The following is a 19,467-nucleotide window of genomic DNA, read 5'->3' as shown; positions in this document are numbered from 1 at the left end:
TGGACCTTGAATTTTTAAACTTGTTGCTGTTTCTGTTGAAACCAACTCATGACCTTGATTTACTCACCTCTTCCCAAGTTTGTGTGTTGTCTCATTGTGCTCGTTTAAAAGCCATTCACAAAAAAATCAGTTTCTTGAGGAAAATACCAGCTCGCATTTTCAGGTCTCGTAGGTACTTGTGTAAGGTGTGAATTGTAGGAGTCTCCAAAAAGTAGAAGATCATCCCTTGATGGGGAGATTCCACAAATCTGCAAAGACCCCACATGCTCCCAACTTTATATAGACCTCCCATCTGGAATGCTTAGAAAAGCAGTAGCTGTTTGTGGGTGGGCAGGCAGGAAGAGCTTCCACTCAGAAGGAACTACTTGGTGTTGAAGGCTTAAACTCAAGAGAAATGACCATGTACAGAAGATGCCTGAAAAGGATGGGCTCGCATTGGCATCTTGGAGACAGGACTCCATAGGTTCAGTGCAGTTATGGTCCCAGAAGCTTTAGTTCTCTTCTAGGTTCTTCCATCACTCCCGTGTTTATTCTTGCTCTGCCCCAGTCCTGCCTTGACTCCGTGGTACTGTCCTGCTTCATGATACTACACAGTCCTGCTGAGGTCCTTCAGCCCTCTTAATTGTCCTTTCTGAGCCCTTTTTATGATACTACAGCATCTCAAGAAACTGTAAGATGGAGAAAGCAGTGACCTAAGATATGAATGTACAAATAATAAAAGATGATTTTGTCAAATCGTCTGCTGAGAGTTCAGAGTGGTGGTATAAGACCATTAATCTTAAGGTATTTGTTTCTGTTGCAGGGTGGGAATAACGCAGGCCATACTGTGGTTGTTGATGGGAAAGAATATGATTTTCACCTATTTCCTAGTGGCATCATTAATCCAAAGGCAATTTCTTTTATTGGTAAGTCAGTATTGGAACTTACTAAATAAAATAACATTATGCAGTGGGTAGCTGCAACCATATTTTATAGTAGGAAAGAAAAACACGTAAGTGGCTGGCAGATTTGATTTAGCTTAAACTGTTTGACTTTTCTTTTGCAGCTGCTTTAATATGAAGAGTTACTCTACTTTCAGTGTCAGTTTAGTTTCTGCTACTAGAAAACTGGAACTAAGAAGCCCCTCTTTCTGTCATGTTGCTCTTTATCACCCTTTATGGTGCAGGGTTGGATCCCACCCTCTACTTGCACAATCCTTTTATACTTTCAGAAGTACATATGCTATTTTTTGAGGACGCAAACCCCAGCACTTAGGCTAAATGAATAATATAATTTATCTCTGGTATTTCTTTACCAGCTTTCTGGAAATAGGCCACAAGGTACAGGGCTGTGCCTCGAAGGTTATAATACAGTCTCCTCTTTGTTCACATGACCAGCTGTTTATGGTGATGTTGTATTTTTCTGTAAAGATACTGGATGCAGATGGCATCGTAAAAAAGTTTGCATTGCTTACTGGACTTTAAACTCATAGCTAAGTCGTAGACAAATTTAAGCCTCTTATTGTCCAAAATTATATTCATTTCTGAGAGAAAAAACATGCAGAATGTGCAAGAAATGACTTTGAATGTCAGTGAGTCATGGACTTTCAGTTTTGTTCTGTTTGATAATTTCTGAATGGGTGATAGAAATATATTACACTTTTTTTTTCTCTGCTGAGCATGGTCTTCTTTTCCAATTTACTCCCTTGTCAGTTAGTAAAAACTATAACTTAAGTTATCCTAAATTTAGGCTGAGATAGGCTCTTGAGTATATTTTTGCTCCCAAGAAAGAAAACAGCAGCTGTTTTTAGTGCACTACAGGACTAATCCTCCATGTCTCGTCAGTAATGCTCCATATTGCTTCTGAATTCTGTATGGTAGCTCAAAAGCTACAAAAGAAGATTGCACTAGTTTGAGCTGAGTTTAAAACAAATACGCAAATACTGTAGAAAGTTTAAATATTGTCACATAGGATTGTCAGTGCTGTAAGGCCATGGACTTCTTCGAGCTTTTACCAGTGAACAATTGAGGCTAAAGTCGTGGTGCAAAGTCCACCACAAACAAAGGCAAGAATTGGCTTACCACAGCTGGCTTTGGAGCAGGTCCGGCATTCACATCTGAAACAAGCGAGCTCTTTTTTTTCTGATTTTAGCAGGTTTGTAGGTGCTTCACCAAAATGAGGATTTATCCTTTGTGAAAAATGTGAGAAGCTTAGCCTTACCTTTTAAATGCAATTTCAGACAGCAGGGGTTTACACGCCTTACATCCTACAAATGAATATTTTATTTCTTGCTTTAAAATAAATCATTTATGTTCCCAAAGGTAATGGAGTGGTTATACATTTACCAGGCCTGTTTGAAGAAGCTGAAAAGAATGAAAAGAAAGGTTTGTAATTGTTAATCTTTCTTTAAATAGGCAGCCGGGTTGAGGGTTTTCTTAAACCTTTGTGTCTGGCCATAAATATGAAGTGCAATAACATTCCGGGTTTTAAATACCAAGGAAAGCTTTATTTAAAACGTTGAATCATGTTGTAGTCTTTACACAGATTTTCAAAAGCTATCTATCTTCTCATGGGGTTTTAGAGAGTTCTATGGCATTTGATACCATATTAGATACAATGTAAGTGTGGCAAAGCTTCCTTTGACCTAAAATTGAGATGATTTAACCCAGAGTTTTTGTGTCTCCATTTCTATGCCAGAGTATGAACTCGGTTGGTTCGGCTTTGAGCAAAGCTTTGGACCAGATGACCTTCAGAGGTTCCTCACACCTTACAGTGTTTTATGATTTTATATATATAAATTCTCTATTTTCTGAGGCACAAATGGAGTTTAACTGATTTACTGTATAGCAAGTTAGACAGGAATCTTTCCGGAAAAGAAATCATGTGTAAGCCACAGTGTTCTGGCATTAAGAAGTAGTGAGTATCTTTGTCCGTACCAAAATCAGAAAGCTGAAAAAGTATAAAATAATGTGAATTAAAACTTTGCTGATATTTGGTATTCACTTATGGTTTATCCATTTTGTCAGCAGTCTTCTTAATAAGAAGCTATATAAACTAGAAGACAAAAAATTTAAAACCAAATTTTGATCAATCAGTGCAGGTGAAATCCTACTTTTCTGTCTTCTGACAGGTTTGAAAGATTGGGAGAAAAGACTGATTATATCAGATAGAGCACATATAGGTAAGTGATGATTGAAGGGGGAAAATCTCACAAATGATTGCTTAGCTCATGGTGCTAAATTACATTATTACTCCACAAAATAGTCATGTATTTGATCTAATATGGCTTCTTTATGCGTCATCTATCTGAAGCACAATAATGGAATTTGTATCCACTAAAGAGTGATGTTTTACTGTTTTCACAATGTTTAAGTAATACTCATTCTGTTTCCACACGAGGAGGCCTGTGGATTGTCAATGATAACAAAGGCACTTTGTCTTGAAATTATGGATGTCTGTGATTTAAAGAACATTTATCTCCTTTGATCTTCTACTCTGTCCATTATATTTTCCATTGCAGTGTTTGACTTCCACCAGGCTGTAGATGGGCTCCAGGAAGTGCAGCGTCAAGCACAAGAAGGAAAAAAGTAAGTATTTTCAGCACCTTCATTTCATTAATAATTATGCAAATTTGAAAAATTGGTGTCATTTTGGAAAACAGGAAGGCAATGTATCTCTAAAGAGCCTTTCTGGTGTTACTATTTCTGTGACTTGTTCTGCTCCTGCTTACGTTAGTGAACAAACTCTGAGCTATTACTGAAAAGGCAGAGGATGAATTCTGCCATATTTCCATTTTCTGGTTCTCTGCAACATATAGAGACTTTTTGAAATTCCTGCCAAATTCTCAAAGCTCATTTCCATTAAAATGATATTTTCAATCCAATTTGATATCAGACTAGCAATGCTCTTTTGAATCAGCTCTGAAGTGTCATGATTAGGTTCCATGCTTGTAATCATTTATTGTGTATTCACTTCATGGAGATGCTGGTTTCTATTTTAATTTTAATCTTACACTTTAGCGCAGTGTGTAACCTCATATTTCATTATTCTGGTTTCTGAAAGAGTGAAGGTTTACCTGAACATACTGTGTTTTTTCTCTCTGTTAGCCTATTAGTTTTTGATCCATTGAACCATTTCAGTCAAACTTAGCATACAAATAAAGATCTCAATATTACTGTATTTCTAAAATGCATTTCAAAAATAGGAATGGGACAGGGAAACAGTTTAATTGTTGCAACTGATTTGTTGTTTCAACTGGTTGTTGTTTGCAACTATAGGCAGTGCTGCAACTGTGGAAATGAAAATGACCTCTGTTTCCTATTGTTTGTGTTAAGGGATGTACAAGTACCACAGGATAATGTAGGAACCATTATGACCTTATAATATGTGTATATACAAACAGCTTCAATTAAGCTTGTGTCAGCCAGACCCAAGGCGTAAAGCTTTACTCTATACAACGAATATTAGCAATATTTATGCAAATCTACTGAAGCATGAAAATGGCTGTGTCTTTTACAATTTAGAACTTTAATTTTTTTCTCTCTTAGACCTCTTGCCCAGTGTATGGTATATTGTATGGTATACTGAAGAGCTTTAATAATATTACCTAGCATAAAGTGTATTTTCACATGTATTTATTACATGTTTGGGGTTTATCTTTAATTAGTATTGGCACAACAAAGAAGGGGATTGGACCAACTTATTCTTCCAAAGCTGCACGCACAGGCCTTCGAATTTGTGACCTTCTTTCTGACTTTGATGAATTTTCTTCAAGGTACAACTGTTTTATTTTCTAAATGTTATGTCATAGAGTGATACATTTTGGCTGACAGACTTGCTTTCAACAAGTTTTTTTTTAAATATGTGTCTGAATTTTGTATATAAATTGTCTAAAAAGAGCAAAAAAATTGAAAGAATGTGTATATTTATTTCCCATACTTCGCAATATTTCTTACAGTTTAAAATGTAATTCTGTACATTGGGAAATGCTGTGGTTGAGGTATCGAAGTTCTGGGTGTTTTCTCTTTATAGCTCTGAATATATCCTTATATAATATAAACTGAGTTCTTGCCAAAGGTTCTATGAACAGTAACTATATTCTTCATAGATATGATTTCAATATTTTACAGGTTTAAAAATCTGGCACAACAGTACAAGTCAATGTTTCCCACACTGGAAATAGATATAGAAGGACAATTGAAAAAGCTAAAGGTAAGGATTTAACACTTGTAGTATTTGTTCAGTTTCAGGGAAAATATAGAAAAAAAACAGTAATACTTAATTTAAAAAGTAAAAATTATGAAAACCAGAACTCCTGTTTATTAAACTAATTAATCAAGTTAAATGAAAAATGTGTATCTTCACTATTTCAAAGCCTTTTAATAAGCAGTACCTGTGCATTGTAATAGAATGTTCTCTTGATGTGTGCATTTAAATGAATTTTTTTGATTATTTAATTCTCCTATAATACTTTGCTTTTTTGACATGAAACAACTGTTCTATTAAAGTAATCAAGAGAGTACAGGGTGGCACTTCCGGTTAACAGTCTCCAGCCATGACTGATGTAGCCTGTCTGAGAGACTTCCATGCTTACTGAAGAATTGTTTGTGGAAGCTGTGTTTCAAAAATGTCTTTTTATAAATAAATTCTGAAGAGCCACTGGTAAAACATCTTTTGTGAATATGTAGTAAAGGAGGATGCTAAAAAAATCCCTTACCTTTCCCAGGTTTTGCTGGTGCTTGTTCAGAGCTGCTACCCTACATTTAAAGATACTTTTTAGTATTTGTGAGTAGTGGTTTTAACTATTTTTTTTTCTTCTGGATATTGAACTATTTCTAAGTCCACTTTCAGTGTGTCTAGACTGTAAACACACTATATAGAGAGTCTTATCAACAAAAAGAGGTAGGTTTAGAACATCTCTGTAAATAGAAATTGCACAGAAATTATGGGATTCTAATGCCATTACAAGTCATGTTTCCTTATGTGAGTTGTTCAACACATTTATTGATTTTCAGTGAAATACAAGCTAATGGTTGTATTTTTCAGGTAAAATGTAGTTATTGAGGCTGGTGTGTTAGGGTTGTTTGTATGTTTTGCATCTCAAAAGTGAGCAGTGTTCCCTCCATGCAGCCGTTGTCTAGGGAAACTAACATTTCTACTTAAATTTGCAGGGATATGCTGAAAAAATAAGACCCATGGTTCGAGATGGCGTATATTTTATGTACGAAGCTCTTCATGGCTCCCCAAAGAAGATTCTTGTTGAAGGAGCCAATGCAGCATTACTTGATATTGACTTTGGTATGTTAAATTCTAAACTTAATTTAACTTGTAGGAGATTAGTTTTATTTTGATCTGTGTTTATATCAGCTTTGCAAAGAGCAGGAAAATACAGCAACAAAATAGTCTTTAATAGGAACAGATCTCCCAAAAGTAAAGCACAGTAAGCCAGAGATTGTATCATTAACAGGATTAAGTACTTTGGGTTTAAATATTAATTTTTACTGAAGTTTATTCTGGTGGAGTTGAAATTTCATTCCAGATATTCTTTATTTTAGATTTTTATCTTTATCTTAGATTGGATATAAGGAGGAAATTCTTTCCTGTTTGGGTGGTGAGGCACTGGAATCAGTTGCCCAGGGAGGTTGTGAGTGTTCCATCCCTGGCAGTGTTCAAGGCCAGGTTGGATGAAGCCTTGTGTGGGATGGTTTAGTGTGAGGTGTCCCTGCCCATGGCAGGGGGGTTGGAACTAGATGATCTTGAGGTCCTTTCCAACCCTAACTATGATTCTATTACTTCTAAATGTGTATTCACATTGCCATACATTCCAGGCACCCATTGCAGTGCTGCTGAGATAATTACTCTGCAGTGGAGGGAGGATTAAACTGGTGCAGATAACCTGTAAGCCTAGCTTCTTCAGCTGATCTCTGCTTTCTTACGCAGAATCTAATTAAACCACTTAGGTCTCCATGAAGATGAAATTAAGAACGGGAGAGATTCTCCAACCCAGAGTCACAGTGTAGAGAATGTGAAGAGCCTTTTAAGACTTTTGCTGCAGATATTCAGAGCTGCTTGTGTAGAGCACTGGGAATGTCAGACTGTGACCTTTACACCAGGCTCTCTGTGGATGTAGTGGAAATACTTTCTGTGATACACAGGACAGTGAAAAAAGCTTTACACAGCAGCAGTGTCCTATAATAGATCCAGTGCCTAAGTAGTATTGAGATGCTTTTAAATTTCTCCCTTGTGAGCAGTCCGCAGTGAGAGTAGCAAAGGATGAAAGCAGAAAAGCTTATGCATTGGAACAGATAGCACATACTTCACACCTCCTTATAAGAAATTGTAGGAAAGTAGTGTGTTTTATTTGTCTGTGTGAACTTCTCGCTCACTAATAATACGCTTGTACATATTGCCAGGATGACTCAGCTGTTTGAATGGAAAAACTCCTTCGTTTTGAAAGGTTTCTGTAGAGCTTTAGAAATCTAAATATGTATTATTCACAACAAGAGGAAGCAATTTGGGGAAGAACAGCTTAACATGTTCTCTTAAAAGCAAAATGGGTACATGTAAGAAGAACTTGTTTTACTCTTTGGCTGCTGTTTCAGTTTAGCTTTAAAGACAAATACACAGGTGAAAATCTCCTTTCAACTCACAAAGGAAAAATCAATCTTTATTTCTTGTCATTGCTGAAACAGGGCTGTGCTCTTGTGTTTTTCTGACAGGCACATATCCTTTCGTGACCTCATCGAACTGCACTGTAGGTGGTGTATGCACTGGACTTGGTGTTCCTCCCCAGCATGTTGGTGATGTTTACGGTGTGGTGAAGGCATATACTACTCGGGTGGGAATTGGAGCATTCCCCACTGAGCAGATTAATGTAGGTTTAATGTTATAAAATGCGATATATACAGTAGCCAAAAAATCAGGACAGTGGAATAGGATAAAGGTATACCAATGATAAATAAGTACCATAATAATAATTCAAGTAGTCACTCAAGAAGAGAATTACATTATTAAGGTATTTTTCATCAGAGGAGAGAAACATGAATGTGATGATGTTATATTCCAGTGACCACACTTCTGTTATAATGAATGATGTGAAACCAGATTTCATCATTTTATGTAATGTTGTTAGGCATGTTTCAGTGGTAAGAGTTTGTTGTAGACTAAACTGTCAGTGCATCACAGGAAAGCTTAACTATACAGCTTACAATATACAGCTTCTGTGCTTGACAGCCTGTGTTCTGTGTGATTTATACAATAAGCGTGATGTGTGCTTCAGCCAGTCAATCACAGATTGGTAAATACTGAGAAAGGAAGAGATTTTGGTTCTTTTAGGCTGTCCATTGTGGTTTTATTTTCAAGAAACTAGAAAGCTCAGGGTATTGATTGTGAGCTATGCACACAGCAATCTCTAGGTCAGTGATCTGAATCTAATTTAAGGATTTAGTCATGAAAAACCTTTCTCTGGTGGCTCAAATGAATTGGTGATACCTTTTAGTTTTATGAATCAGGAATGTAAAGTTTCTTCTTCATTTTTAACATATTATAAACACAGTCCGAAGGGAACAGTTGACAGTTGCATGCTGTGGTAGAACCTGAGAGCCCTAGGTGTGGCCAAGGAGTCTGTTGACCGAAACGTTGTACAAGCATTGGTCTTGTCCCAAGCATTTACAGTCTTGCTCACAAAAACAATAGGTGCCAAACAGATGAAGAAGGTACATGGAAACAAAATTTAAAACCAGGGCTGAATCATCAAGCAAATCTTGCAGTCAGAGGAAGAAGGAAGAAACGTGTCTCCATGCAACATGAAATAGTCATATTAAATAAGTATTTTGGAAATGCTAGTGACTGAAATACAAACATCCTGTGGATGAAGGGCTTTATTCTTCACCTTAGTCCCCTCTTAATAAAGCTTCATTTTTTTTCTATTTTTCCTACAAAAAGGCCTTGGAATTAAACAACTGTATTTTTCTTGCTATTCATCCATAATTATTTATATTCATTTTCTGCTATTTTTCAATGAAATGCCATCAGTATTCTTTTTGTCTTCTTTTAGGAAATTGGAGATCTTTTACAGTCCCGTGGCCATGAATGGGGAGTAACTACAGGCAGAAAGAGACGCTGTGGCTGGTTAGATCTTGTCAGTTTGAAATATGTTCATATGATCAACGGATTCACTGCGTAAGCATCACTGATTTTGCGCTACATTTGGAAGTGATAATTTTGTGCTTCACAGAATAAATATGTAGGTAACATTAATATAAGTCCAGTAAAGTGTTGCATTTTAAGCAATAAAATAATTCACAGTGGGCAACTGCGAATTATCTTAATGCTAATAATGGTCTAATTCCTTTGGCTTTTATAAAATCAAGTGATTTTACAACTTCATAGCAGCAATTCTTTTTCACTTTGCTTATATCAGATGGCTGATGTAGGTTGGGTAAATATATCAGTTTTCTGTCAGTTTGTTCTAGTGTTCTTGATCCAGTGCATTCATACTGACATGTGTCGTGATCTAAAACCTACTGGTTTTGAGCTTTGGTTGGCTGAAATGGAGCATACTTGTCAGACCAATTCTGCGTCCTTCGGAGCCACTACCTCTTTAAGTTACATGAGTGGGATGACACAAAGTGTACAGCAGGTGGCACAGCTTTCATTCTGGTCCTGACAGGTTCATTTATTTGCAAAGTTATAATCTTATATGTTATATTTCTTTCATTTAATGGGCTGAGATTTATATTCTTTGGGACTGAGTGACTTAGGCAATAAATTATTGTAATTCAAATTATATGTTAAATTGATATTTTAAAGGAAAAGTGGTTCTTTAAAAGGAACTGTTCAAGACCGTAATGCTCTCAAGCTAGCTTTTGTCTAATGCTAATAACTGTCACAAGCTATTTATTTATAACTAATTACCAATCTGTATTTTCTGAAAAGTTGCAAAACTTTAATTACAGTTTCATTCAGATGAAGTATAGACTTACTCATGCATTCAGGCAAACTTGTTTATTTATGCAAGCACATGAGCCTGGGCACTTAAATATCTTATAAACTGCGACTTAATTGTTGATGCTACTAATGTTACAAAATAATAGCGGTCTTTGTTCATTAGTTTGTCAGAGGAAAGGAAATATTTTTTAACTTGGATTTATATGTACTTTAACTTGCACAGCTCTAGTTTATGTGGAAATAGTGTTAGGAAGGCATTATGTTTCCTCGCATTTCAGTTCTATACAATTACTGCACTTCTGTCAACAAAACTATGTCATCTTTGGTAACTGTGAAGTTAAAAAACATGGAGAGACTGACTATGCTGCTTCTTTCCCAAAAGGTCTTTTCATTTAATCATTGCATTCATCATATACTTACTGAGCACATATGGCATGGACTATTATGCACTTACCTGTCAAAATCCTTAGCTACTCGCATTTTTACCAGGCACTAGTCTTGACTAGTTTAAAAATGCAGCTTTATTCTGATCAGTGAATGCTACAGTGCCTTCTTGAGGTTCCATTTTTGTGTTCCATTGTGTTCATTCACAAGATGAGAAAAGGTTCATTAAACTGACAACCTTGGTAGCACAGCCCAGGCACTTAAAGTCAGGCTGGGGTCCTTCCTATTGAACTGTATATGTGATTTTAGTAGCCAGCTTATGCTTGTGAAGTCTGTTTTGAAAGTGTAATTTAGTAAATAAGTCTGTTAAAGTTGTTCTGAATCAGTAGGAGTAACAGAAATAATCACTAGTAGTGATGTAAAGGGACATGCTGTCATACACACCCAGACCAAGTCCAGTAAATGCCACTTTACATAATAGGCTTACATTTTCATGCACTGAATTGAACACTGCACCTGTATGAGCAACGAAGCATTTGGAATTCTTAGTAACTCAGATGTGTTCATTCCAGAGGTGTTAATTCAATTAGCAGCATTCATAGTTTAATTTAGTTGTATATTTCTGCTTGCTGGGTTGCCTGGGTTGGACTTGTGAGTACAAAACTAGAAAGGGGGGAGGGAAAAAGTATGTATATGAAAAAGACAGGTGTAAAGGATTAAAGAGGAGATCCATCATGGGTGTAACTAACTTATGTTTTCTGTACAGTTTGGCATTAACAAAACTGGATATTCTTGATGTCCTTGACGAAATTAAAATCGGTATTGCTTACAAACTGGGTGGAAAAAGAATTCCGTATTTTCCAGGTATGTTGTTAAATATCTATGACCATTTTTCTCTCTCCTGCCTGTTAAGTCACACCTAATGGGTAAGACCTGTTTGCTTTTTAAAATCAGTCTTGATTTCTTTAATGTTAGACCTCCTGTAGAAGTCTGTGGAACTGTAGTATGAGTATAAAGGCTGCTGTATCAGTACGTTAGCATTTTCCATTCACCTTGCATCTGTACATATGCTGACAAGAAGTTCAGAGCAAATGAAATCTTGTGTTAGGCCCTCTGTGTCTTGTCCTATTAGATTTTTTTATTTGCAACACCAGGGATCTGAAAGTCAGCAAGACTGAATCAGTGACTGTGTATTATTGGCAATAAGCTTTGAATGAAGTAAAGTAAAATCAAAAGCAGTGATTAAGCTGTGCAAAAATGAGACAGATACAAGCAGAATAAAGCTGCTTATGGTATACTGTCATATAACTGTAATTAACAGCAACAACAGTGTAGTTAATGAAAATATATATTGCCTATCAACATGATTCATCTTAAAACTTTTAAGATGTGGTAATACGTAATTTTCTTACATTAATGATGATTTCAAGATACCTGTGACAGACTGTGCCAAGATGAAGGGTTTGTTCTGTTAGGATGTGGACTCTAGGGGCATGGGGAGGGCTGGCAGCAGCTAGCTTTCGCACCACTGATGGTAGTTCCTGGCTGTGGACACAGTGATAATTCCAATGTGGAAAAGCTTGCAGATAGCTAAATTTTTAGCAGCCCTGGTTTAATACTGTTCCAAAAAGCTAAAACCATTTGAGACAGTAGTGCCTTGTCTACAGGAGGACTTACATTTTATTATGTGCAAATCTGAACCACAAAGTGGAACTCCTGTAAACTTCAAATAACTTGTTTCCTCAAAAATGAGACTGTAATCTTCTGACAACATAGAGTGCATCCTACAGTTTTTAGAAGAGGAAACTGTATTCCTGGATCCTCCTGAGTCAGAGTTACCTTCCCAAGTAACAGACATTAATCTTAAATTATGAAAGAATGAACTGACCAGTAGTAATAGTGATTATTTATCTATGAGATTTTAAATGTTGTCAAAAGACTTTGTTGGTGTAGTACCTTAGGTGTGTTCTTTTAAGGTAAAGTAGCTAAAATCAACTGTGACAAAAATTGTTCTCCCACAGCTAATCAGGAGATACTACAGAAGGTGGAAGTAGAGTATGAAACAATGCCTGGTTGGAAGACCGATACGACTGGCGCACGAAAGTGGGAGGACCTCCCACCCAAGGCCCAGAATTACATCCGCTGTGTGGAAAACCATGTTGGAGTGCCAGGTAGATCTTTCTGTAGATGTATATGTGAGGATGCCACAGCAGTTGGGAACAGCTATATAAAAGTGCTCAAGTCCTTAGCTGGGGATTGGCTTGGTTTGGGAGGGAGGCAGTGTAGCTGCCTATGGATGGGCTGATGATGGTAAATGACAGCTTGCCAAAAAGCAGCAAAGCTGGGTGTTTTGCAGGCAGGTCTGCAGTGCTGCAGAGAGCTCCAAGATGCTCTGACAAGGATTTAACCAGGGGAAAGATAAATGTGTATTGTTCTTGGCAAACTGCTGCCTTCTGTCAGAGAAAATTTAGGGATCTGCGTACCATGCTTCAGTGCAATTAGTTCAATGTCTTAATCTCTCAATTTCACTTCCTGCACTTGCATCCCTGTTGAACATAGAATCAGATTTCCCTTTTTTTTTTTCCCAACTCTTTTCCATACTTACCCATATAAGGAAATGTATTGCTTAATGGATGCAAGATTGTTTGGCCCACTTCTGCCACTTCGGAAAAGTGAGAATCTTAACATAATCAGTGTCCAAAGGTTAAGCCACCCAGTTTTCTTCAAACCTAATTGCTGGAGTTCTAGAGGTGCCAGGAGGTGTGGCATGAATAGTAGAGTTTGGAAAGGAATTTCCACAGCAGCAAACTTAGAAAGCTGGCATGTGTGCTTTTGTTTTCCATAAAGCACTCGAAGGTCACATTTAGGGAGTACAGGATACTGACAACTGTGGCAATTCCAGTCTTGTTCATGGATTAGGAAGCCTGAAATTCAGTGATTAGTCTGTGTGTGGTCATAGACACAGATGTGGGCAATGGGATATGAAAATAAGGCTCCCCTTATTTTATTTCTCTGGTTCTCTGTGTGAAGGCAGGGTACCTTGGTGGGTTTGATGGCTAAAGGAGACCTGCCTACAGTCAATTCTATAGTATCAATGGGCAATCGATTAGAGAAACTATAGTATTCTATAATGTAATTTATATATTATAGAAACTATAGTATGTTCCACTTGCACGAACTGTAGTGAAACAATTATAGTATGATATTTGAGGTGGCTGCTCAGGCTGGATAATGTTTTTAATTATAGCCTTACATTTAACCATGTTAAAGTACATGTGCATCACTATCTCCTTCTCCACATCAAGCAAACTTCACATCCTGGCAGAGCTCTTGATTCTTTCTCTGCAGGGATTTAGATAGGCGTCTTATCACTCGAGACAGTGACAGTGAAACCTGCAAAATACATGCTTGACCTTCTGTTAGGTCTTCCATCTGCACTGCTTTGTATTCATGCTACAATTGTTTCATGCTTTCAAACTTCAGTATATTGCACTTCTAGTCAGGTACCGCAGCAGGAGTAAAGCGTTATTTGACAGTAAAACTTAGGAAGTTTTGTTTCAGCACAAAACTGGACAGTTTGTAGTGAAGCGTGATGACAGGTGAAAATTAATTCAATTCATTGATTCTAATATTTACGCTCAGTAATTGTTCTAATGAATGCGTTTTGCTCCCTAGTTAAATGGGTCGGAGTTGGAAAATCAAGAGAGTCAATGATCCAGCTATTTTAAACGAAGAAAGAACTTCTGCAATGAGAAGAACAATTTGGAGTTCCTCTGTTCCTTACTGGTTCCTCTTTAAATGGAGATGCTATTTAAAACCAACATGTTCTTCTAGGAATTAAATAGAAACAAAATGTATATTCTGTATTGTAGCATTTTATTTATCTTTAAGTTCTCAGTAAATTTGGTGTAAAATCTCCTTGGAGGCCATCATCAAAACCAAAATGGATAAATTATTATTAACAAAATAAGGAAAAATATTTTTTAAAAATTTGAGTCATATTGCTGTTTGAAAGTATTTTACATCCATATAGAGTTATTTCTTCTTGCTGAAACCAGTATTAAGCCTTTTTTCCAGTACTTACTTGGGTAACTTTAGGATTGTGAAGCTTGGATTTGTTCTTCAACTTCAGATGTTAAGATGTCTCTATATCTGGGTTGGCAGTAATGAGACAGATACTGTGTACTTAAATCAGCTGGATTTTACAGATTTTCAGTTCCAAAAATACAGTGAAGTTTGGTAGAGAGCTTTATGGGTGTTCTAATTTCTGACTGCACAAAGCAAAGCGGAGTTATGTGTAATCTTTATATCACGATTTTTTAACATTCCTAAAATGAATGGAGTGCAGCTGAAGTATTTTTATCACAGAGCCTATCCCTGTATCTGAAATAACATCTGTAGACGGGCCAAACTGGGGAAAGTTGACCTGTCTAATAATTCTTTCAAATATCCTCTGTACTGACAGACAGTCCTTATGGAGACTGCCAGATGTGCAATCTTTATGCAGTAGGGAAGGACTGAGTGAAGGTGGAAGGAAGAGTGTCCTCAGGGTACAAAACACATGGGAGGGTGGAGCTGAGACAGTACATTCTGTTTCCTCAGCCAACCTGAGGCTTTCCTTCCTGCAAGTGCAGTGATTGTAATTTCCAAAATTTTACTGTAGTTCTCTGTTGAGGGACACAGGACTTGTGGCTCTAAGCACACTTGTTTCCACAGCACCTAGGTTTCCAAGAATAAATCAATGCATGACTTAATGATGACTGCTGCAGTATTTACACCCCTCACACATTTTGACCTTCCTCAGCAAAATGCAGTGCTTATTTATAGAAGGGGATGACATGTGGCAGCCAGGGCTGGAAAACGCAGAAGCCATGGAGAGGTCCCAGAATCACAGACTCATAGAATAGTTAGGGTTGGAAAGGACCTTAAGATCATCCAGTTCCAACCCCCTGCCATGGGCAGGGACACCTCACACTAAACCATCTCACCCAAGGCTCTGTCCAACCTGGCCTTGAACACTGGCAGGGGTGGAGCATTCACAGCCTCCCTGGGCAACCCATTCCAGTGCCTCACCACCCTTACAGTAAAGAACTTCTTCCTTATATCCAATCTAAACTTCCCCTGTTTAAGTTTTAACCTTTTACCCCTTGTTCTATCACTACAGTCCCTAATGAAGGGTCCTTCCCCAACATCCTTGAAGGCCCCCTTCAGATACTGGAAGGCTGCTATGAGGTCTCCACGCAGCCTTCTCTTCTCCAGGCTGAACAGCCCCAACTTTCTCAGCCTGTCTTCATACAGGAGGTGCTCCAGCCCCTGATCATCCTCATGGCCCTCCTCTGGACTTGTTCCAGCAGTTCCATGTCCTCTTTATGTTGAGGACACCAGAACTGCACACAATACTCCAGGTGAGGTCTCATGAGAGCAGAGTAGAGGGGCAGGATCACCTTCGACCTGCTGGTCACGCTTCTCTTGATGCAGCCCAGGATACGGCTGGCTTTCTGGGCTGCGAGCGCACACGGAAGCCGGCTCATGTTAAGTTTCTCATTGACCAACACCCCCAAGTCCTTCTCTGCAGGGCTGCTCTGAATCTGTTCTCTGCCCGACCTGTCAAGAATAAATTTGGATTTCTTTGTGGATCTTCTAATTTATAGTAGTCAAACACCAAGAGCTCTCAAAAGAGGCTTATCTCTTGTAAAAGAAAAAGAATGTACTAAAAATAGAGATATTCCTTAACTGTGGAATTTTCACAGTAAATGTTCCTTTCCTGTATATGTCCCAGAGAGCTAGAACGATATTTTTGTATCATTCCCAGGGGCTGTGGAAATGGCATCACAACCCAATAATGCCATTATGTAGTATGTAAAAAATACCCTTTTTCTTAGATGATAACTCCAGGGGTACAAAGTGGTAATGTTCTTTGCATCCAAGATGGGGGAAAAAGAAAAACCTACCTGGAATATCTTCTGTCATACTCATCTCCTTTGTCTTTTCTCGTGCAATATTAAATAACATTTAATATTCAAACCCATTTGTGCCAAGGAGTAATTACAAAAGTAATGGTACAAGCACTACATTTAACTGTTTATGGGTGTATTGCTGCTTGTAATGCAGAATTCTTACACCCTTCAGCTGCAGAGCAGTCTCTTTATACCCCAGTTCAGCACAGGCTGTAGCTTTATGCCACAAGGCGATACCTTTATCTCTTAAAAAAAGACACAAAAAGACCCCAGCCCAAAGCCATGAATCTAAATTCAGCTACAACTCCCTTGTTAATCTTTGACAAGTTATTTAATCTCTCTCCTACTGTTTTTTCAATCTGTAAAATAGTCATTAGGAATACCCCCTCACTTCTTCTGCACTGTTTTTTGGAGGCCTGCAGGTCAAGCCCTGCAGTCCTTGCTCTGACATGGAGGAAGCTGTATGCTTCGAATTTATGGGTGCTCAAATAAAAGAGCAATGAGATCTCTGACCTTTCTTAATGTTTGCAAAGCACTTCTGAAAGGTGCCTGGTAAGTGCTAATTACTACAAGCACTGTGAAAGGTGCTTCATTTGTATGAAGTTATTTAAGCATAAAGATGCTTGGAAGTACAGTAATTAAGTTTTGTTTTCACATGGCTTAACCTTGTGACACTTGTTTACAAGATGATCTAGACACGTTCCTTTTCTTGGCCCCATCTTCATCTGTGCATTTGTGCTAGGAGTGATCTAGCACGTTCCTTTTCTTGGCCCCATCTCCATCTGTGCATTTGTGCTAGGAGGCACCCACTATATTTAAGCTCTGGATGATTTATAGGCGAAGTCCTCAATGACTAACAAGCCACTCGGTGTGCTGAGTAAGTGAAATAAAATGAACAACTCTAAATTAAGTATTTGGCATATTGAAAATATTAGGTTTTATAGCTTAATTTTCACAGGATTATTTGTTCTTTTTCACCTAATCTTTTTATTTTCTATTAAGCAGTTTTTCCATTAAGTCTCCATTAAGTCCACGTTGCCTGCCTTTGCATTCAAGGATTCAGCAAAAACCCATTAACATTGTCAGTGGGCATGATGTAATAGGCAGTTATCTTACTCTGTTATTGTAAAAATAATATCATGCATTTCATTTTATTTCATAGCACAGATTTTTTACATGAAAGCTCTATTCCTATTGAATTTCCTATATGTTGTCATTGAGTTAAATGGCGGTAAGTTTAGGCTTTTATCAAAAACCTCTTTAATCTACTGAGTGACACAGTGCTTAACAAGAACATTCTTATGTAAATTTGCTTTCATTTTTGCCATTTCCCATGTGTATTATTTTGTATTGTTTGGAATTTCATCTTAATAACAATCACTGTGATAAATTTGATTTCTTCTTTCTCCACAGCCAAATGCAATAATAATAACTAAAACCAGTCGATGCATCATCCTGTTAGATATCAGGATGGAAGAATAAGGGTAAACTTCTACCAAAGTGGCATAATTTGTGGTAAAGATTATAGTTTTTTTAAAGTAGCATTTACTGATTCACTCATGCACATTAATGTGTTTGACATATTTTCTCACACTTATCTTTGCAATATGGCCTTCATAGTAAAGTGTATGCTTTCTAATACGTGCAGTATAGGATTTTGAAGCTTTTGTAATTTTTAATTTGCTGTATATTGTCTTACAGTTCTGGCATAATGCACTTTATAAAAGGAAAGAAAACTAAGCATTTCCATAGTAATGTGCAAACTATAATTACACCTGATGCAGATTTTTTCAGATGAATTTTGGATCCACACCTGTTTATTTTGTCCTGAAAGAGATATTAAACCCAATTTAAAGTAACTGCTTGCTCTCTATTTCTCTCCTTTTTTTTTTTTTCTTTTTTTAATACAAAAAGCTGATTCAGTATTTTGTGGATTTAAAAAAAAATACCTAGCAGCATTACTGAATGAATGGGTATTTTCTTTCTGTCTACAGATTCTCAGTGTTTGGCATTTTTTTAACATGTTCTATAAACTTTGTCAACCTTTCCCATTTACAAACTGAGCAGAGATGCAACTCTGCCACTGGGGATTCATGGTTAGTCATCCGTCATTAGCTCACCTGAGTAAACAGTGGTTTTCTGATTACAAAATCCCCACATTTTCTAATTGATGCAAAAATGTTCTTGCCACACCAGCTGGCTCAGAACAGCTGAAGTGAATTCCATGTAACTCTTATCAACTAGCGCTGGGCTAGAAAGAAAAGGTAGATATTGGCTCAGATAAATAATTGCCACCTCTAAAACATGAGTGGACTTTGGGCAAATACTGTCTGGGTTCCAGAAGCCATTATAGAAATCACTGGTTTTCTCATCCATTTTAGAAGGAGCCTGGAACACACTGCCCAGTAAATGATGGCAGGTTAATACACAACTCAAGGCATTGTCTGAGAGCTGTAGGAGAACTGTTGTTCTAATTAACTAGTATTTCTTATTTTCCTTTGTATCCATCCAGCTATCTTAGCTTTACAAAAGTCCTGTTTGTTGTATAGACACTCTGTCAGGGGAGTGGATTTGTTGGCTACTAATTCAAGTGAGTTTGTTAGTGGTAGTTTTGTGTCTTTATTAGATCTGCGTTGCCAGTGAAATAAAGGGTGCCAGAGGCATGAAGCCTGCTTGACTGCCACAGTGCTACACGAGATTCATGGTGTGGGAGAAGTGGTGGTGTACAGCCTGCTTCAGGGAGGTAGGAGATGGTCCTTTCCTTCCCAAATCACAGGTCCATCACAAGCTTTGGTAAGGAATGCCTTTTACTGTTGAATCGGGCTGGCTGAACCCTTACATGCTGCTCAGATTTAACGTAAAAATTTATTCATGTAGATGTCAGCCATAGAGTGAGGCATTAAAGTGTAAATAAGGATTTCAAGATTTTGCATTTTAATCTCTTGTATACTTACAGGAAATCAGTTGTTCTAAAATGCCTTCACGTGTTATTAATACCTGTTCATTTCTGGAGTAGAGACTGCATTAAATACCTGCCCATCAGCCCTATGTGACTGCAAGAAAAAGAAAAAAAAACCCAAATCACAAACCAGTACCAGAACCCCACAAACAGACAGGGAAAAAGGTATTGTCTATACTTTATAGCTTCTTTTAACGTAGGAGATCTTGGCCAGCAGCTGCATATTTTAGTGGCTGGAAA

The 19,467-nt window shown here is 37.5% G+C and overlaps 1 protein-coding gene across 1 annotated transcript in view; it reads left to right on the top strand.

Moving 5' to 3' along the window:
* The window catches only part of ADSS1 (adenylosuccinate synthase 1), a 29,181-nt gene extending 15,013 nt beyond the window's left edge, over positions 1 to 14,168 (top strand). The window contains exons 2-13 of the mRNA XM_065684208.1: positions 803 to 905; positions 2,301 to 2,363; positions 3,110 to 3,160; positions 3,500 to 3,566; positions 4,646 to 4,753; positions 5,109 to 5,190; positions 6,150 to 6,276; positions 7,698 to 7,852; positions 9,035 to 9,159; positions 11,078 to 11,175; positions 12,333 to 12,482; positions 13,987 to 14,168. Coding sequence (XP_065540280.1) covers positions 803 to 905; positions 2,301 to 2,363; positions 3,110 to 3,160; positions 3,500 to 3,566; positions 4,646 to 4,753; positions 5,109 to 5,190; positions 6,150 to 6,276; positions 7,698 to 7,852; positions 9,035 to 9,159; positions 11,078 to 11,175; positions 12,333 to 12,482; positions 13,987 to 14,039 — 1,182 coding nt within the window. The 3' untranslated portion in view covers positions 14,040 to 14,168. The remainder of the gene's footprint in view (positions 1 to 802; positions 906 to 2,300; positions 2,364 to 3,109; positions 3,161 to 3,499; positions 3,567 to 4,645; positions 4,754 to 5,108; positions 5,191 to 6,149; positions 6,277 to 7,697; positions 7,853 to 9,034; positions 9,160 to 11,077; positions 11,176 to 12,332; positions 12,483 to 13,986) is intronic.
* The last annotated feature ends 5,299 nt before the right edge of the window (positions 14,169 to 19,467 follow it).

This window comes from Lathamus discolor, chromosome 6, assembly GCF_037157495.1.
Source record: "Lathamus discolor isolate bLatDis1 chromosome 6, bLatDis1.hap1, whole genome shotgun sequence".
Taxonomy (NCBI): domain Eukaryota; kingdom Metazoa; phylum Chordata; class Aves; order Psittaciformes; family Psittacidae; genus Lathamus; species Lathamus discolor.
The sequence above is the reverse complement of the archived record's forward strand: the minus strand, read 5'-3'. Positions and strand labels throughout refer to the sequence as shown.